Source organism: Osmerus mordax, chromosome 3 (genome assembly GCF_038355195.1).
Source record: "Osmerus mordax isolate fOsmMor3 chromosome 3, fOsmMor3.pri, whole genome shotgun sequence".
Lineage (NCBI taxonomy): Eukaryota > Metazoa > Chordata > Actinopteri > Osmeriformes > Osmeridae > Osmerus > Osmerus mordax.
Window position 1 is genome coordinate 9,030,368 of NC_090052.1, and position 22,830 is coordinate 9,053,197.

Consider the following 22,830-nt stretch of genomic DNA (forward strand, 5'->3'; position numbering starts at 1 on the left):
ACTATCGGTATCAGCTTTTATAATAGACGATTAATTAATAAAAAATGTATAAATTAAAAAAACGGACGAAACAACCAAACAACACCAACCTCAACCATGTTATGACTGTTGGCGTTGCATAGTTTGTCCACCAGAGGGCACTTTACAACGTCCCTGTTGGCAACACGTGTTTAGAACGCCACAAACCTTACAACCATCTGATCCAGCCAGAGTCGGGCAGAGTGTTAGGGAAATCTATTCATGTTTTGTTACGCGTTTCTGGATTTTTTAAATATATATATGGGCTGATGTATCGTAATATCAGATTTTTAAATCACCAAATATTTGTATCGATATCAGCCTTAAAAATCCTTTATCGGTCGGGCTCTAGCGTCTATGTGTGTACTTGCACTCACCGAGAGAAGACTCTCTGACAGCTTCTCTGGAAAGTTCTCAGGTGGTAGGATCCCAAGTGCTGGCCGGTTCACAAATGCACTCTAATGTGGAGGGGAATTAGAGTTGGGATGAAAATAAAATGTGAATAATCATTTCACGTCCGTCAGTTTCAGTAACAATGCCTTTTTGAACAACTTACTGTGTATAGGGTAAAAGGATGCACACAAACACACAGTTTTTCAGAGATCAATAACATGTGCCATCTATAAATAATCCCACTGATTGCTAGTGTAGAGGCATAGTCACCAGATTGTGTGGGTTGGCCATCACTTTCATGAGCGAGGGATGGTTGTATCCTGAGAGATGAGATAGTAGAAATACACATAAATGTATTCTTTAGCATTCGTCATTCACATTTGTATTCCTCATATTTTCACTCAGCTCCGAAAACTCTCTAAAACACTTATGGTCAATTGATTGCGTCAGAGTAAACTTAACCGCTAACTGCTGTTTAAGTTGGTATGAAAAGGTGGGTGACAAACAACAGAGTAACTGCATCACACAAAAAATTGCAAAAGAGCAATAACAGACTCCATTGTTGTAGGTGTGTGTGTGTCTGTGTGTGTGTATGTACTGTGTATTATGTATGTGCATGCATTACCTCCATCATGTAAAACAAAACTCAGCAATGTCCATTTTATTCAAGGAAATCCTATAACGTCCTTACATTATCTCTAACACACAAGTTCGTGTATTTGACATGAATTGATCAAAATTGCAAAAGGTTATCTTACATAAAGGTCTGCAAAGCAGTTCCACCTCTTATCAGAGGAGGGCACTAGTCTCAATGGGAAAAAACCCAACATGCAGACATTCAACAATTACTTTACTTTCCAGAGAAGCTAGGTAAAAAAAAAAAAGAGATTGAGATGAACAATGAGCATTGTCAATTATTGGGTGTGCTTTGCCTTCGGCAAGGGCACAACCTTTGTTCTATCTCATATATATTTATTATTTATTTTCCCACCCCTAAGGATCCCTCATTATTTGGACTACATAGACAACGTCGGTGTCAAAAGGTTCGTCATGGTAGCGTTTGCGTTGCTTGTATTTTCATTTACGTTCCGTTGCACGGTTTAGGAGGTTACAACGTTTTTGTGGCAAAAGGTTTGTGGCAGAAATTGTACCTTTTAGTTTTGTTTAGGTTTTTGGTGTGGGAAGCTGGACCCAACATAGACTGACTACACTCGTCTCTACTACTGACCCAGACTCCCAAAACAGCAAACATATCAGATCCTGTGAAAAAGCTGTACTACTTTTTTTTTATTAATGAAACAGTTGCAAACTTGCTTTAAGAACCAACTGGTATGCAAAGTCATAGTGAAATGACAGGAACACAGATTGCATTTAAGTTCAAAAGGCTCAGAGGAAATTAAGCTACACAAAAGATGTTTGACAACACTTTTGATGTCTAGAGCAAACCTAAGACCACCAAACCTCCATTCCATCTATCACTGAGATTAAATAATCTGGACCAATCTGGACCAAATTGTTTTTCCCCACTTTCCTTCAATAATTAAAAAACAATATTTCCCTGAATAGGGATCTTTGGATATAAAGCTTGTCCAGTGGAGAAAACAAGATGGATAGACTGTGGATGGAGATTGCTGAGAGCTTTGTTTTGCATGGAAGTGATAGCATTTGCATGCTAACAACGATAATCTGTAACTCTGAGTCTGTAGCCAGTAGAAGCACCCAAAATACACAAACTAACAAGAACTCCACGTGGCTCTATCTCAGCATTTAAGACCACTGTTACTCCTCAACAACACATGCCAGACAGAGAGAAAGAGACAAAGACAAAATAGAGAACTGAATAATACGCAGATGAAAAAGCACACAGAAAAACAAACTATGCACACAATGACTATTTACATTCTCCACAACATAATTACTTGCTGATGCACGAAAGCTTGAACACTTGACACATTCTTAAGTTTGCTTTTGTTCAAATCCATTGTCAGTCACAAGTGATAAATGTACACTAAAGACAAATTTGTTTTCCAACCATGGCGGAGATGCCTGGAGAGTGATACAACGGATGCAAGGATATTAAAATGGTGAGGTAATCTCATTGGGTTCAGGTCAGTGAAGTGCATGTGTGTAGTATAGTATAGTATAGATAGATAGTTAGTCCACATATTTAAATTTTAGGTATATGTTTATTGTATGCACCTTCCTGCCAAAGCAAATTCCTTGTCTGTGCAAACGTTCATGGCGAATAAATCCCTTTCTGATTCTGATTTCTGATTCTGATTCTGGTGTGTCTTAATTTGGCTTCTCAGAAAGCCCTGAAACTTTGCTTGGTTATGTAAGAGTATATGGTCATTGTTTAATGCTTAATAACCATATCATGGCTTAATAGGTGGTCTATGACTGTAACGGGTCGTTTCCATCAGGATGATCATCTGGTCACCCTTACAACTCTACAGCAGTTATCAATTTCACGTCAACCTAACACCATTTTGTGATTGGAGGAGAATGATGACTGACTAGAGTCTAAAGATTTAGCTTCACTACGGGCATTGGTAACCTGTGCCAATGTCTTTTTAGAATCTACAGTAACGTTGCTTTGTTGTAACAATGCTCTCCATTTCCTCCCCAATTCAGCGCATGATGTTTGCCATCTGGTCAGTTTACGACAATACCCCAGAGGTCATGAGTCATTCGACAACAGCTGTGGAGTGGTGTGTGTGTGTCGGCAACACTCTTGCAACACTGGTAGACAGCAGAACAGCACTGTGTGGCCCAGGTTGCAAAGTCAGGAACTACCAGAAAGCATAATCATACAATTTAACACATCTGTGTTAAAAGTGTATTCTTGCATCTCTTTGTTCTGTCATCTCCTTTTCTCACCCACCACCCCAGTTTTCCAGTTTCAGTTGGTTGATTTGAAAGTACTACACAAATATTTATTATCATCATCATCATCTCAAACAGAGTACTGAATATAGTGGGATCACCTTTTTGATAGAAACAAACTGACAAAACACACACAATTGTCCCCTAGCTAGTACAGTACCGCCAGTCTGCCACATACAAGATTAATAAATCAACGCATCCTGCTCCGACACAGACTGCATTTTTTTCCCAGACATCTAAGACTCCATCCATCGAGTAGCACACAGTTTCTTCAAAGGCTACAGAAATACAGTACGGTACACCATATGCCACCCAGAGATTTTCAGCAGTGTAGGAGCAAAATGGATCATAGATGATAAAAATGGCATAATCCTGCTAAATCGGCTGTATGGGTCAGTATTGGGTCAGTATACATTGTGGCTCAATCCACCATGTTAAACAGACAGTGCTAAATACTTTGGCTAACAAAGTATAAATCTAACAAATTATCTGGCCTAGAGCATAGCGGGAGATCTAAGCATTCACCAAAGGAAGCGAAGGACTTTTTGGGTACTCACCAATAGGAATGGAGGAGATCTGGGTGTAAACGTCCAGCATGCGATTTCCATCCACATCCACCAGATAGTTCCCTCTGCTCTCCTCATAGTTGCAGAAGAAGTTAATTGCTCCCACATTCTAGGAGACGAGAAGGATGTAGATGTGAAGAAAGGGAAAAGCTCAACCAAATCTATAATTTACAAGGGAACTCACAGGTTATTCTGATAAAAAAGAAGTCCATAAATGCATTCCATTTACTCAGTGTTTCATTCAAAACAGTTTATTGAATTTTGTTTCTAACATCTCAGCAAAGTAGTAGTACAACAATTGTACATTTAGATTTCACTTCTGCTGGCTGTTATGATGGTTAGGGTTGCTTTCTGTAAACGGCTGGGACAAATCTATGCATGGCAAGAAACATGTTTGGTTGACCAATGTGGATAAGTCTACACAATTTTGGCCAGAGAGAAGATTATGAAATGTACTGTTAGATAAACTGCAAATGTTTACTCCTCGACAGGTCTGCAAACGCCTTTGTAAACCGATATTTGTTAAAACGATTTGTTTGTAAACCTCGACCTACGGTCTCGGTTAACAAACGTTTTAACAAATCGAGGAAACAAAGGCGTTTGCTGACCTGCCGAGGAGTAAACATTTGGTTTCTTATATACTACAACAATACGTGGGAAGATCACAAATCAAACAAGTCGAATCTGGAGCAGACGCCATGTTGTCAGAGCAATCAGCTGCACTTGCACTGGTTACGTCACTACACCTCCAAGGGAACATATCAACAACATCAATTCGTCTTCTGTCTGCTTCAGATACTTCTTTAAAACGGGAAGCGATTGCGGGGCGTTTGCGGACCTGTGCAAAAACCGTATTTAGTTGTTTTAGTTTTTTGGGGGGCATTTTAGGATACTTTGTTGCCGAGCAGATGCCACGTTGTTAAGGTCAATGGCTACATCTCCAAGGCAACCGCTTGTTGCTAGGTCCGTAAAAGCGTTTATTTACCTCTGCGTATTATTAACTTTTGAGAACGTCTTCTGGACCAATAGGAACAGCGTATTGGTCCAATTATTACACTAGTATATAAGAAACAAAGATAAGAGCTGATAAAAAGTCCTCAAAAGGAGACAGAAAATCAGAAAATCTCCAATAATGCAAGTCCTGTTTACTTGTATGACCATTAGGGTTGCAAAATTCCGGGAATATTCAAAGTTGGAAACTTTCCACGGGAATTAACGGGAATATACGGGAATTAACAGGAATAAACTGGAAATTTGGGGGTAATCTAACTGCATTTACCTTGCCATAAGCAGACATGCATTTAAACGTTTATAATACAACTTTTGTGTGGACATACATACATCCTACTCTCATTGCTGTAAAAAGTTAGTCTACTGTATACAAATTAACTTGGTATTAAAATGAACATGGCTTCAGTTTACCAAGTAATCAATATGCTAGGTAATGACAAACAGTGTTGGGAAAGTTCACTTTCTACATTAACTAGTTCAGTTCATAGTAATTTTTTTTAAACTAAGTTCACAGCTCCAAAAATGTCTTTCAATATGTTGCGAGCTATCCCAGATAGCAGCTGATTCCGCGCTGGATCTGGCTGAGTTCCGGCAGATCCTCGTAACATTCGCATCCGTTTTGCGGATCCGTTCCAGATCCGTTCCAGATCTGATACAAATTAGTATCATTCTACGTAACTGGCCCGCTTTTGGAACGGATTCGGACATTTCTCTATCATTAATTTTTGCTCAGTCTTTTCTCGTCATTGACGACGTCTTAATCCAGTTTCAAACATTCCCAGACATGAAAAGTATGGACGTCGAGTCTTTAAAAGACAGCTTGCATATTTAATAGTCTATTAGCCTACGTTACGTTAATAACATTGTCATTTAGCCGACGCTCTTATCCAGTAATAACCTGTGTCATCGGAACATTTTCCTTAACCCTCATTGTGTGCTACACTTTGTATTGTAAGACAATGTCGATGGGTTACACACTCATAGGCCTACTTGCATTCATAGCCTTCACCCTGATATACACAAGGCCAATTATACACCAATCTACCCCATAATACAACATCAGAAACCATGGTTGGCAAACTCTGTGCAGCCACATGTGGGTGATTAAACAATAACACACAATTAGCACCACAATGTGTGATTAACAAGTCAGTTTATGTATAGTGGCTAAGCCTAAAACTTAAAGCCACTTAGGGGCTGCTATACAGACTTAAAACAGTCTATGCCTATAGTAATCTAGCTGACTCACTCTCTTCTACCTTACACCGCTCCGTAGCTGGCTGTTGAAATCACAGACTCCTTATAGTCATCGTTGTGTTTTGATGGCCCTTTATTGATCACAATGTTCTTCCATTGAACATGCAAGTCCATGTGTCCATCAACAAACATTTTTACATTCCCATGAGTGTTGCGGTGTGTGCAAATTGATGCGATATATAAACCAATGAAAATGGCTCTTACATAAGGGATGCAAAACCTGTGCAATATCAAGCCATTCAACTGCATTAAACTTGTAAGATGGCAGATTTATTGACTGTCTGAACTAACAAACATGAATGTGCATTTTCCAGGAGGGATATCCTTAGCGGAGCTTATGAGATGAGCCCTCTGGAAATTGTAATGAGGATGTGCAATTATAATAGAGAGGCTATATGGATTGATAACATTGGATAGTCAGTGACACACCAGCCATGTTGTCACCAAATTGCCTACTGTGCTAACAAAACATTTAAATAACTTTTTAAAAACATTTACGTAACTACACCATCTGATTTCACTTTGTGGCTCCCGTTTAATAAAGAGCAGCAACTCAATTGTAAAATCAGCTGGTATAGTGGTTGTTTGAATGAAAACCCACACCCTCTTGGCACTTGATTGCTGTACACATATTGACAAATGAGTAGAGACAACAGCTATGTTTGTGGAATGGAGAATGGTTGTCATAGCAGGAGGTAAGAAGAAGCACACAGAAGTCCCCAACACTATTGATGATGGGCAGCAGATCACCAGGAAGAATCTTCAACGCTCTGCTCACTGGAAAATAAAAGTAGTAAGTACATTTAGTCATTTAGCAGATGCTCTTACAGAAACAGCCAAGAATATTAACTCATCTTGCTACAGAACCATGTTAAAGATTTGCTCATTACATGCTAAATAACAGTCACCATAACCAACAACCCACTGGCAATCAGAACATAACATTAGAAGAGGAAGAGTAATCCAACAGGCCTACTTTAGTAATTAAGGAGGTGTTTAGTTGGTTTAATAGCCGAGCTAGCTCATGACTTGAAGGTATGTTTGACATAATTTGACATTTGCTGTTAGACTTTTAGAAGTGCATGGCAACTATCAGTTAAGCATTTACTTTTGCAGTATACCGATAGACCTCGTATATTACTCTACATCCCAAACTGTATATAAAAACAACGTTAAAACGGTACAAACAAAAGTACTGTAAATGTTTTTGTCCCGTTATAATCAACAAGCGGCAAGCTGATCGCACGAGATGGCTGTCTCGTGAATTTGTGGCTAAGCATTCGGACAAAAGCCGTTATTTTGGGCAGTTTGTTAGAGGACACTTAGAGGACACTTCAGCAAACTAGGTGGTCTAACGATACAGTAGCAGCTTTTGAAAAGTAACGTTGAGTAAGTAGATACAAGTTTATAATCTTCTTGTAACTAAAAATGACTAAATGTAAATGTAACCATCTCCTTATACAGTGGGTATACTAGCGGCTGTAGCTAGATGGCTCTAGCAATATACATCGAATACAATCCAGTTCTGTGCACTGTTAAATTGTTAGAGCTAAGCTACTTAGCTACTGGCCGGACATTTTTAACCTCTTTATGGATACAGGGCTCTATGCGACCAAAATGTGTACGGGTGCGACAAAAAATTTTCCTAGGTCGCACCGGTGCACCTAACCTCCTCGCATCCGCTGTCTCTCCACAAACGAAGCGTTTGTTATCCTAAGACGGAACTGACACTCATGGTTGGATCATATCGTGGTCTAAACCAATCAGAAACAGAGATGGGGCGGGTCTTTGCCTCTGATTGGCTGTGGTCCAGATATTCCTGTAGCTCCGTGCTATGTGATTGAAATTACGACCCGAGCACCAGAGAGTCAGTTTAGCAGACCTGGGCATTGTATGGCCCGCGGGCCATAACCGGCCACAGGCTGTCTCAATCTGGCCCGCGTGAGGTAAATAAAAAATTTTAAATAAATAAATGTGTTGAGCGGTAGTGAATATGTAGTCCTGAAAGACTACAGTGATCAGGCGATTTACATATGTGCGCTTGCGCAACCTCACCGACAGGAGAGTTAGCTGTTGGTTAGCCCTCGAAAATGAACTTTTAACAAGACATGGACTTCTAAGTATCTGTTTACTGAGGTCAAAGTGAAAGCTGTGAAGAAAAAAAACTAACGCGGACATAATAAGAACTTGACTGGTTCAGTGGGCGCGGGCTGATGGTTTGCTAGTTGAACTGCAGACCCTGATCATTACCTGTCAGCTGTCCTTCGCATTCAGACAGATTTCGATGCACTTGTTCAAGCCCACTGGATTTCTCTCACAGAACAAAATGAACTGTAAAAACGCTTTTTGCTTTTTGTGTAAAGTTGATCAATTCCACATCTTTAACATACTGCAAAACAACTTTTCAGTGTTTGTGAAGGTTAACTGGTTACAAATAAAATGAAACACTGTTGTTGCTGTTTATACTGTTTATTACTTCTATAATCTTTCCTATTTGACCTACACCAAAATCTAAAATATTTATATAAATATTTACAGAATATCCTTATTCTTCTGATAACCAGTAGCAGCTAATCAAAATATATACTTTACTGCTTTTTACAATGGGAGAAAATGAATAGTGAGCAAATTGATGAGGCCCTCCAAAACATTTCAGGTTTCTCATGTGGCCCCTTGTAAAAATGAATTGCGGACCCCTGAGTTACGAAGCTGGGCCATGGAGCTAACACATGGAGCTAGGATTTTGATGCTAGGGAGAGTGTGGCAAGATGGTTTAGCCAAGGCCATAGGGCAAGAAGGCCAAATTACAGGTGTTGGCCATCTGAAGGGCATGCGACAGCAAGGTGGGACCTGCTATAAGACTGAGCCATGAAATGTTAGGTCTCAGTTCAGGGAAGCACTTTTAAACAGTAGCACTTTCTATTTTTAAATGTTTTATTTTGCTTAAAATGTTTTAGTTTGGTAGCTCAGTGAAGCACTTAAAATATGTATATATATAGGCTACAGTATGATTGTGCTTCAAATAAAAAATAGGCCTATATTTACCTACACCTTATTCTTGTTTAAGATCATTTACATAATATATATGAATGTATATGGAGCGTGATAAAAAGGTGACATTGAAATTGTGTGAGACGCAAGGAAAAATTTGGGTGCACCTAAATTTTGTGCTAGTGCACCTAAATAAAAAAAGTTAGGCGCACCAGTGCAACCAAGGCACCAAGTTAGTCTGGAGCCCTGGGATAGACCTGTAGCTACTAACTTGTTATATATATATATATAGCTAACCGATTGGTCGGTCCATTCTACAATTTTAAAAGCTATTGTAAAACCACGACTGGGAGAACTGCTATAAAATAAACTAGTAGCTACTACAAGCTAGCTCTAGCTTTGTCTACTGTACTGTAGCTCAGTACTACTAACGGAACATTAGCCAGATTTGCCATAGTGTGCGAGCTACAACAATAACGTAACAAATACACTGTGTTCCATCATTTTAATTAAATATGACTTGTTGCACATATTATTTATAATATTATATTATCACGCTTACCTCGATGTTGATTAAAACTGTTCTCTTCAACGTCGCTGTCCGTTGCTCATGTGTAGCTCTACCTTTAGCCAGACAGGATATGGATGAGCATTGGCAACGGCAACTGTCAACTAGAGAGGGTACAATTTCTGGGGAAATTGTAGGGTGTGCTTGCTTGTGTCGGTTGCACAGGGGTCCGTTTTTGAATGACATTTTTACAACTGATATTTCTGTATATTTTATATAAAAATGCATACTTATTATTTATAAAGATTACATCGATTTAAAAGCATTTTTTTTTGCTGCTCATTTACAACTGAAAATACGAGTGAAGTGTAGAATGAAATAGATGTCTTCTCATTTCCCCTGCAAGAGGCAGCCTCATCGTTGAATCAAAACGAATAAATTTGGCAGACCGGTGTAAAAATTGACCTAATCTCTATGACTTAAACGTCATTTTAAGTTTTTCCCTTCTCATGATATTTTCAGGCATTTAGCCTACTCATTGCATTCATTCATTAATAAAGAACCCCCTTTGAAGATTATTCTACGACGTTACCCGGTAGTAGAAGATGGAATCGCGATTCAAACAGTACCATCTGCTAACTGAAAATATGCCCCCCAAAACGTAAATAAGCTTGACATTTATTTAGTGGAAAATCGCAAAATCGTAAATTGTACAATTTACCGGGGCAGCTTCTCCACACAGGGCTATATCGCATTTTGCGTTGTTACTGACAATGATCGCTACCAGTGAGCTTTTTATGAATGAGCGATTTTCCACTAAATAAATGTCAAGCTTATTTACGTTTTGGGGGGCATATTTTCAGTTAGCAGATGGTACTAGACTACTGCTGTGTTCGTCTTGGTAGCGATTGCGTTGGTTGAATTGGATTTAACGTTCCGTTGTACGGTTTAAGATTAAATTAATTATTTTCATGAACAGATTGACAACGTTTAGACTGTGGCAATGAAGTTCAGGTTAGTAGTTAGATAGACTTTTGATTTAAGTAAGGGGAGTGCCGAACATGTTCTGTCGCCGTTTGACTTCCTAAACAGCTGTGTAGTGTAGATGTTTTTGTAGTGTCTCGCGTAAGCTACAGCGTTGCAGTGAGCTACACTGGTTTGAAACCACAGGTAATGGTAATTTCACCAACAAATTGTTTACTAATGTCAGAATAAATCCTACGACAAAAATGTATATGTGAGGAATGTTTATTTTAACGATTGAAAACAGATAACGCTACATCATAGACCACTGTAGTATGTGTTGCCCGGGCAACACAGGCTAATGTCATGATGCTAATACTTCAGTGAAATAGTAGACTACTGTTTCCGAAAGTAGATGTACTTCCTTAATAATATCAGCTTATATTGTACATTACACATCACAATTGTGTGTCATATCACAAAGTAAAATGAGTAAATAGTTATCACCCTGGCCTCTTTTCTTGTGGCGTTTCTGCAGCTGCCTTGCAGTAAAGCTATAGTTAGCCTAGCTATCCCCCAAGTTAACAGATGCGAAACGAATGTTCTGCCAAAGGTAGTCACGCGTGTTTTCGTGACGTTAGTGACGCAGTGACGTTAGTAATGTCAGTGACTGTGGCTAGCAAATTAGCCACCTTTAGCTTCACTTTTCGCCACAAAAACTTAACTTAAGCCTAAACCATGCAACGGAACGTAAATTCCAATAGAAGCAACTCAATCGCTACCAAGACGAAACTTTTGACACCTACTTTGTCTATGTAGGCCAAATATTTACTGAGTTTTAGGGGGGCAAAAAGAATAATAATAATATATATGTGAGAGAACAAAGGTTGTGCCCTTGCCGAAGGCAAAGCACACCCAATAATATATATGTGAGAGAACAAAGGTTGTGCCCTTGCCGAAAGCAAAGCACACCCAATTACTTGAAATGACCATTCAAAAGTAAGTTGTTGCACCGAATCAGGTGAGCTGGATCAGGGAAACATCTAAAACATGCAGGACAGCGGCCCTCGAGGACCAGGGTTTGACACCCCTAATATATATCAGAATCAGAAGATTCAGAATCAGAATCAGAATGGGATTTATTCGCCATGAAAGTTTGCACAGACAAGGAATTTGCTTTGGCAGGAAGGTGCATACAATAAACATATACCTAAAATTTAGATATGTGGACTATCTATACTAAGGGTACATAAACTAGCAGTACTAAGTGGGATTAGAATATAATTAAATATACAATAAAATATAAGTTGCCGTAAATTACAATATAAAAATACAAATATTACAAAAAATACAAATGTACAAGATACCATTATTGTAATGGTATCCATCTATCATACTTCATAGGATAGATGGATAGATGATGAAGAGAGGAATAGCATGTAACAGCTAAAAGTAACACTTTTAATTTTTTCTTAACTCTTTCTGTAGCGGCTCAGCTGCACATCCTGACCCTGCTGGAACACATCAAGCAGCAGCAAATGCAACTTGCTGCTGCTGTCAACAGTCTTGCTGCAAGAGTGGGTACAGAAGCTCCAGTGGCTGAGATGCCGGACAATATGAGTTTCCCACTGGCCACCATGTCTGAAGTGGAGGAGTGGCTGAAAGACTCGAGGAATTCTCATGCTAAGCAAAACATGGTATAAAGCCAACAACTTCATTGTCTTTTTACATCATCACCTTTAAAGCAACATCCATCACTGCTGTTTAGTTTACTGGGTGCTAATATTGTTTAGCTGGTGTTGAGTGCAGGGTTCTGTTCAGATAATCCCAGCATTTGATGCAGAATTGCAATCAATCATCAGAATCATCAGAGTGCACCGGACAGTGAGATTGACTCTTGCGCCATAAGATGGTTCAACCTGGCATCTGACCGGGGAGGCGGCCGCAAAGACAGGGCGATGGCCAAGGAGACATCAACCTCTTAAAGTTTATGTCTTCTGTCTAACTCATTGTTCATTCCTGTTTTATGTGTGCATTTAGTATTGTTAAAGTGAATCATTAAACTAGGACATGGTTTTCTTCCTCTTATCCATTTGATTTAATGAAAGATGTTTATTTGTATTTAATTTTTAAATATAAATTTTTGTTTTTTGTTATCTTTAAATTTTTGAGAATGTCATATATTGACCATTGCCATTGGACACCGGCCCGAGTCCGTTTTACGGATGTGGTTCACATCCGGACCGACACTGGGCCAGTTCCAAAACGGCAACGGATTTTTGCTATCTGGGTATAATTGAAATCTCTGTCTGCAATACCGCTCTTGGCCTCTACGCAATTCGGCGCTCTCACACTTGCCAGGCATAGGGCTGAAACGTTCAGAGGCAACACTGATGACAAAGACGTTCAAAAACAACAGAACGTTTTACGTTTAGGTTTATGTTTCTGGCAGACAATGTTCCCAACCAGCTGCATTCAGGGTCCAGCAGAGCTAGGCATGCATAGTCTTGTTATTAACTACATTGAAGTTCCCTGTTATATGCTTTTGCAAAAAAACTTTGGCACAGCTTCTGTGCCTGTCCCATTCAATCAGACTGCTCATACACAGTGAGTGAGTAGGTCTGCTTCTGCTCGCTAACCCAGATATGTCCGAGGCACTCAGACTATCCACCCCAACATTTGACCCACATCCCTGCAACATGCTGCTCTGCATCAGGCACTCAAATCAAATTGTATGTGCATAGCCCTTTATGCAAGCAACATCACAGAGGGCTTCATAGATGCCCATTGAACTGCACCTAAACCAACCTAAACCCTCAAAGACGAGGGAAAAAATTACTCTTTAGTATCAACTTCTGTCCGAGAAAGATAACTTTTACAGAATGCTATGTGGCCCCTACACACACACACACATGTAATTATCTGCTTTTGTGTGCCTCTTGTGTCTGAAAGTGAGGAGAGTGTGTGTGTGTGTGTGTGTGTGTGTGTGTGGGGGGGGGGGGTTATGTAAATTATGCTCAGTACAAAGGCCTTCTCCCTCATGTAACCTCAGTGTGCTGCCAATTGCAGAAAAAATAATCTAGCTTAGTGTTGTGGTCTATATTGTCTGAGTTAATAGTCTCCCAAGTATGAAGGTCTGCACATGCACAAAAAGAAAGTACAGGCAAGCACATGCAACCTCACATATACTGTAAGGAGAAACAAAAACAATTGAATGCTTACCTGGATATCTCCAAGCTGTTTAGTGAGTTCCTGTGGAAGATAGAGACGTTTGGAGTATGAGTTTTAAACAACCCGCCTTTTAACTGACTTTCAAGTGCATTTTAACCTGTATGCAAGTACGAATTTCATAGTTCTGTGAATACCTCGATGCTGGTTCTTATGAACGTCAAATGGATGTCTCACAAGATCTTACTAAACAGTTTCTGAGCTGTTACATAAACAATATTAACCTAAATGCATAAAATTAATTTTGAGTTCTTTGACACTCATTAATGCGTGGTCATGGAGTGACGTATCATGTTTGCTCTGTACCAATGAGGGAAAATCTGAGTAAACACCCCTACAAACTGGATAGTTTTTGTATGTGTGTCCTGTACCTTTGATCGTGGTCCAGGTACTTGTGTCTTCATGGAGGGACCATCATACTCAAACTCCACCTGAGCTTGTGGGGCAGCCTTGCTGACATACCTGCACCCTAAAAGACAAGATGCATCAAAACACACACAATTACAGATATGAGAACCGCAACATTCCATCTGTAACTGAAATGTAACTGCAATCTGTAACGGGGGGGTTCCTATGTCAATATATGACAGTCTCAACTAGAGGAACATCAGAGGACAAGAATGACAATGAAAGGGACAGAGAGCACAATAGAGAGAGATTTCACTTTACATCATCATCATCTTTGTAATGCTTGGATGTCTTAATGGTGTCACTTCACAGAAGTGTACCTTTAATACAATGACTAGAATATTGAAATTTGATGATGACAGGAAGACCACATCATCCGCAAAAAGCAGTGATGAAATCCCCAGCCCACCAAACCGCAACCCTTCCCCACCTCGTCTACGCATCGATATCCTGTCCATGAACATCACAAACAGGATTGGTGACAAAAGGCGCAACCCTGGCGGAGATCAACCCCCACACAGAACAAACTTGACTTTGTGCCGAGGACCCGGACACAGCTCTAGCTTTGGGTGTACAGAGATTGGATCGCCCCAAGAAGGCCCCTCACGCAATATACCCGCAGCACCTCCCACAGTATCTCCCGGGGGACCCGGTCATAAGCCTTCACCAGATCCACAAAACACATGTAGACTGGATAGGCATACTTCCAGACCCCCTCCAGGATCCTTGCGAGAGCGAATATCTGATCCGTTGTTCCACGACCAGAACGGAACCCGCATTGTTCCTCTTTAATCCGAGGTTTGACAACTGTTAGGCTGTTGTTATTAGGGTTCCTCCGGTAGCAGGAATCTATTGTTTTTGTTAGTATTATTATTATTTTTCCTCTTCTCCGTGAAATGGCTAAATAGCTCAAAAAGTCCTCAACCCGATTTTTTCAAATTTGGCCCAATGATACAACAGGTCACTCACTACTCCCAGACGGCTAGTGGCCCATGTACGCCCATAGGTGGCATTATAAGCCACACCCAAAGTCTACGTGATTTCCCCAGCGCCCCATGACTCCAAAATGCCTGTAAATTGGTAGACATGCCTTATTTCTCATGGGGAACAAAATAGCCTCAAGGACCCACATTGTCAGACTTATACATTTTCTTGTACTGTCCAAATTTGGTACAACCTTCAAAACCATTCTCCTCAGGAACCATAGATCCAAATCGACTTGAAATTTGTTACAGATGTTTAGAATACATGTCTTTCTATAGGGTCAAATTGAATAAGGAATGCAATGCAAAATGGATGAAAAAAAGTGTATTTATGTAAATGTACACATTACCACAATATTTGTGTTAATAAATCTAATATAATTTTGACTGATGGTTTTTCAAACCTTATTGGCTTCAAGATGACATCATTCTGAAATATCATATGCAACTTCACCTTGATATGTCAAAATATGATTGAATTCAATTGAATAGCTCCACAGCGCACGCAGACTCATCCTGCCCCTTGACACACATGCGAGCTTGGCGAGACACACACACATCCTTTCTGGAAATTGTGGGCTGAACCAAGCCCCCCACCCTCACTCCCTGGTTTTTAGCTCCTGTATCATTTAGCTTCCAATCGCAGCTCGCCGTTACGAATATAAATTATTTTTCAGCTGCCATTGTTGTTTTCAACTGGAATCACCTGATAGCCGTGTTGGAGGCAGCCACGTTCGGGTAAGTCATTTCACCTATTTTTACACATTTTAAGCTAGAATCAATGATTGGGTTTGTGAAAGTAAACTACTCTTGAATTATGGTAAAGGTTTGAGAACTTTTAGACCTTTAGATCGTGAGTTTGAAGTGACGGAATACTGTAGCTTGCTTTTTTCCTCTGGGTTTATAATTAGTGAATCATTTGGCATCTCGGCGAATTCTTTACCAAAAAGGTAGAGGAGGGCAGCCTTTAGGAGAAAAAGCGATTCCCCACAGACCTGTCGGCTCAGAATTGGGTTGGAAAGTCTTTGTAATTGGAGTGAGTTCGGACGCCAGGGAGACCGCATAGGCTTAGACAGCAGACATGCTTTGGTCGCATCATGTTGATAAGATCACCATTTTACAGTTCGGTCAATTCTACACCAAAAAAGTCGAGCAGGGCAGCCTTCAAGAGATGTGGGAATTGTGCCTTTAGCCAGATGCTCCGATTATTTTTGTGATTTGTGGAAAACTTTCAATTGGAGTGACTGGAATCGAACCAGTGTTTTGAGTGACTTTGCATGGGTCTCCAACACATTTGGATTCAAGTTCAAGTATTGCCACTGCATTTCACAGTCAAAACGGTAGTTTATATCAAGTGTAGATGAAAAAAGCTTCATTTTTCACTACTGACATGGACCCTTTCTTCACTTTTACAGGTCTGGAGGGTCATGCAGAGGCCTGCTCAACAGAGTACAACAGAGCATGCTGAGAGCAACAACAGGATGCTGAGTGTAACAGAGGATGCAACAGAGGATGCTGAGAGCAAAACAGATCCATTGCTGGACTACCCCTCTCCAGCTGGACTTTTTTTGCTGGATTTGTTTTGATGAAAATCTAATTTTTGATTTTTCTTTGATGAAAATCTAAAAGTTTAATCCTTTCCATGTCTTAAGTGATGAAACCAGTTCAAGTGATAGACTTTTGACCTGAATCCAATGATTATTCATCTGAATAAAAACCACTCAAGAGAAGTACTGCTTCTTTATTAATAGTATTTATATATATATACATACATATAAATATAATTGTGCAGCTCCCCCTGTCAATGATCTAGCACCTCCTCAGCACCTGCATTAATAATTCTCTGACGCCGTCCCTGCCCAGGGTTGATTGTAACTGGTGTTGAAAAACACATGTAGTAGGGCAGAATAGAGGAACTGGGCAAAGGGTGCTGGTGGGGAAAGTCCCCAAACTGTGCAGAATGGGCAGAAAATATTAGATGGCATTGTATCGAGGCCCAATTGGAGAAGAAGCCATGGTATATTTACAATTGTAGTAGGCCATTAGATCTGTTTTAAAAGTTCAGGGGTGTCATTTGTTGGATATGAAGCCCCCACTCCAGAGACAGTTGGTGACAGAGAGGTGCAGACATTAAGTTAAACATAGTCATGAATTAAGAGTAGAGTAAAGAATAGAGACTAAATGTGTACATTTATGTTGAAACTCAGTGCTCTGAGTTGGTGCACGTCAGTTTAGGCAAAGGTAGCCTTTTAAACCTCTAGGTTTAAAACAAATTCAGATTTGATTGGAACTCTCTCTTTTATACATTTATAGTTGGATTTGAAATGTAACAGACATTTAATTCATTTAGCAAGTTGTTTAACTCAAACAACCATAACACGGTACATATAGTATACAAAGCTGCAGTCAGATTTGGCGAAATTGTTAGCTTGGATGTTATCTTTACATATAGATGGGGTCTTGTGTTTACAAACAATGAGGATGCGCACGCAGCTTCAAGGCAGAAAGACGTGTTCCATTTCACTTTTACTGTACCCTACACTTTTATTGTTCCCGCCACCCCCCTTTCTGAATAAAGTTCGATTGATTTGATTTGTTCATCTCTGTTGCTATGAAAACCAGTTTAGCCAAGCTAACTAACATAGTTTTTAGCTTACATTTACATTCATGCATTTAGCAGACGCTTCTATCCAAAGCGACTTCCAAGAGAGAGCTTTACAAAAGAGCATAGGTCACTGATCATAACAACGAGATAGCCCCAAACATTGCGAGCAGCCAAAACATGAAGCATACATTGTGGAAAACCAAATAAGTGCCAAAGGGAAGAGCATGCAGTTAAACAAGTTACAATTGAACAACATGAAACTCCCCACAAGAGTGCAAGAGTGTACCTGTAGAAAAAACTATCAACAGTCAAATATTTCACAGCGAGTACAAGAATTTGAAACCGTTACAACTAACCAACAAGAGCAACAAGTCTCTCAATACGAGTCATTGTGATCCTGGAGGAAACTAACATCAGGTCCAGCCAAGCATTCCTAAGTGCCGTTGTACTCCCGGAACAAGTGCGTCTTGAGCCTTTTCTTGAAGGTGGCTAGCTTGCTAAAAAAAACATAGCTTGCTAATCGGGCAGAACTGGTATATGCAGGAGACTCCGAGACCTTAGCGCGTCCCTAGCATCTCATCATATCGCGCAGTCGGAGCACAGCTAGATAATCAGCGTCAGCGCCCTTGGCTACCCAGCATGCAGTGCGGCATTTGAAAAAACTTGTGGAAAATAGTTCGGTTACAACAGCGGTGCGCGGGATTTCGGTTGTTGTGTTCGTTCAGTTAGATGTTTGTAATGTTTTTGTTTGTTAGTTAATATAATCTTGTTGGTCACCTTGATTGTGCATGTTGCATGCGGGGGTCAGATGGCCGAGTGGTTAGGGAGTCAGGATATTAATCAGAAGGTTGTTGGTTCGATTCCCGGCCGTGCCAAATAATGTTGTGTCCTTGGGCAAGGCACTTCACCCTACTTGCACAACACAACTAATCGGACCAGAGAGTCGGCTGCTGTCCTACCACAAGCTATTCTCGCAAGCAGCTGAACATGAGCTCTGTCCTAGCCCAGTTGTCCACACAACTACTCTTATTGTGTATTAACTGAGATTCTGGAAAAAGATCAACTCAAGAAGAGTTTCCACGGTTTTCAAGCCATTTTAGGGAAAGTTTGAAAAGAGTGTTAAAATATGTCGATTTTGGGAGGCATGTTTGTGGGCTACTTCTAAACCTCATGCGGCTGCCACAGCATTTCTGCCTTGGCGTGACCTGCTCTGGGAGAGCTCTTGCCTAGGGCGCCAAACGTGCTAGGACCGGTACTGCTTTTTATAGCGTGAAATGGAATAAGAAATGCAATACAAAATGGCTGAAAGGGGTGTATTTTATATTGTATCTGATAAATGACTAAATGTATTTATTTAAATGTCAATAAATACAATATAATTTTGACTGATGGTTTTCAAACCTTATTGGCTTCAATATTACATCATTCTGAAGTACCATGCGCAATTTCATGCAATTTTACCTTGAAATGTCAACCGTTTCTTAACCTTTGTCACAAAACTGACCAAAGCTAATACCAATACCCTGCCCTTGAAACTGCAGAGCATTAGTAACTACCATACCAAACATGGGCCACTTAAGACAGAAGGTGGCGCTACAGGCCACGCCCCAATTTGCCCATTTTCAAAGTGATGCCATTTGCAGGCCATAAGTCCCCAAATTCTGAAATTTAGTATATATGCTTTACAGCTCATGAGGAACAAAAAAGCCTCAAGAACTTATAAAGGCCGCCATATTGGATTTTTCTGTACAATAAAGATTTAGAAAACAAGTTTTTTCGCTACTCCTCCTACAATTGTTGTACAATCTTTTCCAGAATTGGCAGGTATCGTCGTCAGAGCAACCCTCACTCAAATCATCGCTGGAATTTTGATTTTCCAAACCATTTGTCTGGTACAGCCAAATATGAAGAAGCATTTGAACACACAGCATGGAATGAAGTTACTGGAACGTCATGTGTTCGATGCATGCAGCAGCGCAGCTAACATTCGCACTTCATCTCCAACTATCTAAGGTAGAGCTAAACTGCTCAAAAGTGATCACAACCACTTGTTACTGTGTGAAGCAATTTGCCTTTATTGTGTGTAGTCGATCTAGTTATCTTCTGTCCCGTCGTTTGAAGCATACATTTTAGCTCCGGCATTCGTCTCCCATTAGTATTGATCTTATTGCTAATTTCACGTTATCGGGGCGGCGTGTGTTATCAGCAAACGTTCGCGTGTCCCATTATTAAACTGAGCATATCAATTTTTTATCCATTATTAAACTTAGCATTTTAATTGTTTAACCTTTTAATAGTCCTGTTAAACGTGCCTGAAAACGCCTAAACAACATACCCAAAGTACATTGAAAGCTGTTGTTGAACCATTTGGAGTACATGCATGTAAATGGTCTCTTTTGAAAGGTGACACTGAAGTTATTTCCCCTGTTGTTAGGACCCCTGTAAGTCCTACTGGTGTTGAGTAATAGAAGCTTGAACACAAGGAAACTGAAAGTTTCTATCTCCGAAGCGCCCTATCTCATAAGATTCTATCATAGAAATATAGCTGCAAGCAGCAATGTGGTGGCCAAGCAAGTCAGATAAACCAGAAGAAACTTTCGACATCTAGTCACTGCGGTGTACTTGGCTTCCTTTGCAGTGGCTTATAGTCTCGCTAAACAGAGAATCAGAGACATGACAAGCTTGTCAGCTTTGGCTGGATTTGAACCTCTGACGTTGACGTTGCCAGGACACCAATTTATCCTAGTGAGCTATTCTCAGTGCTGGAAATCAGATTTCAGTGACTGCGTAAAAATATAAGGAATTTTTCCTGTGGCAAGCGGTTGTCAGATTTGTCCCAAGTTTAAACAGCTGTAATTCAGTTCTATTTTGACATGTCAAGGTGATTGTGGTCTGAAGATAATCTGTGCCAAATTAGGTGAATATTTGGTATTCACCAAAAACGTTTTATTCATTCATTCAAAATGGCGGACACATCAATTCAGCTGGTATCACAATTTAATATGTGTCAGACACGGGATCGCCCCCTAGAGGTTAGATGACACAACCTTTTGTTGACCACTTTGAAACAGGGTCCCGAGCACCTGTACCAAGTTTGTTGTCAATTCAGCGAATATTTCCTGAGATATAATCTTCATCGCTGACTTTGATCAGCTTACCGGAATGTGAAAAGGTTTGTGAGGCTTGATCTGAAGATAAATGGTGGCAAATTTTTTATTATTGCAGCGCCACCTAGAGGTGAAATGGCATGACCTATTTTGGAACTCTTTAGAACAGGGTCCCTAGTCCTTATACCAAATATGGTGTCAATGCAGTAAAGATGTCATTACTTTTCTTCTCCATGCCCTAAACTCCTCTCTTACCTCTGGCACCTTCCCCTCTGCCTTCAAACAGGCTAGAGTTAACCCTCTACTCAAAAAACCCTCCCTTAACCCTGCCGCCCTCCAGAACTACAGACCGGTATCACTGTTACCCGTCTTTTCAAAAACAATTGAACATGCTGTATCTAACCAACTGTCAAACTTTCTCAGAACAACCTGCTTGACCCCAACCAATCGGGCTTCAAGACTGGCCACTCCACAGAGACTGCCCTCCTTTCAGTCACCACTGCCCTCCAGTCTGCCAGAGCGGCTTCCAGGTCATCCGTCATCATTCTGCTGGACCTTTCTGCAGCATTTGATACGGTTAACCACCAGATCCTGCTCTCCAGACTTTCTGAGATGGGCATCACTGGCACTGCACTCCAGTGGATCTCATCCTACCTGTCGGGAAGATCCTACCAGGTCTCCTGGGGAGGCAAACTGTCAGGCCCTCGCCAGCTCTCCACTGGTGTCCCACAGGGCTCCGTCCTTGGACCCTTCCTCTTCTCTCTGTACACCACCTCACTTGGACCAATCATCACCTCCCATGGCTTCTCCTACCACTGCTACGCTGACGACACGCAGCTGTACCTGTCGTTCCCCCCGACCGATCCGGGGATCTCAGCTAGGATTGAGGCCTGCCTCACAGACATCTCCACCTGGATGACCGAGCACCACCTCCAGCTGAACCTCGCCAAAACAGAACTTCTCATCATCCCGGCTAAACCCTCCATCTCCCACGATCTCTCAATCACCCTGGGATCTGCGACGGTGACCCCTTCATCCTCTGCCAGGAACCTTGGGGTTACCATGGACGACGAGCTCTCCCTCACGGCCCACATGGCTGCGGTCTCCCGGTCGTGTAGATTCACCTTCTACAACATCCGGAAGATCAGGAGATACCTGTCTGAGCACTCCACCCAGCTGCTAGTCCAAGCACTTGTCCTCTCCAAGTTGGACTACTGCAACTCCCTGCTCGCTGGTCTCCCAGCATGTGCAACCCGCCCTCTTCAGAGGATTCAGAATGCAGCGGCCGCCTGGCCTACAATCTACCCAGACGCTCCCATGTTACCCCGCTCCTCATCTCTCTCCACTGGCTACCTATCATGGCCCGTATCAGATTCAAGACCCTGGTACTGACCTTCCGAGCAGTGAACGGGACTGCACCCATCTACATCAAGTCTCTCCTGCAGCCTTACACCCCCACCCGTCACCTACGGTCTTCTTCAGACAACCGCCTGGTGGTCCCACCGCTCAAGACCGCCCGGTCCCAACACAAGCTCTTCTCCTGTCTGGCCCCCCCAGTGGTGGAATCAACTCCCCACCTCCATCAGAGACACTGACTGTCTCTCACCTTCAAGAAAAGGCTCAAGACGCATTTGTTCCGGGAGTACAACGGTACTTAGGAATGGTTCGCTTGACCCGATGTTAGTTTCCTCAAGGATCACAATGACTCTTGCTTAGAGACTTGTTGCTCTTGTGGTTAGTGGTAACTGATTAAAAAATGTTGTACTCGCTGTGATATATTGTTTTTATTATTGTTGCATGTTTTTTTTTCCACAGGTACACTTGCACTTATAGCGGTTCATGTTGTTTAATTGTAACTTGTTTAACTACATGCTCTTATGGTTCTTCCCTTTGGCACTTACTTTGG

General features: G+C 41.0%; 1 protein-coding gene across 2 annotated transcripts in view; it reads right to left on the bottom strand.

Annotated features, from left to right (window-relative positions):
* abat (4-aminobutyrate aminotransferase) overlaps positions 1-22,830 on the bottom strand; it is an 85,400-nt gene that overhangs the window by 22,484 nt on the left and 40,086 nt on the right. For both annotated transcript variants that reach the window (XM_067232410.1, XM_067232409.1), the window contains 5 exons: positions 14,193-14,290; positions 13,816-13,845; positions 3,855-3,972; positions 682-731; positions 396-476 (listed from right to left, as the gene is read on the bottom strand). In XM_067232410.1, coding sequence (XP_067088511.1) covers positions 396-476; positions 682-731; positions 3,855-3,972; positions 13,816-13,845; positions 14,193-14,290 — 377 coding nt within the window. The remainder of the gene's footprint in view (positions 1-395; positions 477-681; positions 732-3,854; positions 3,973-13,815; positions 13,846-14,192; positions 14,291-22,830) is intronic.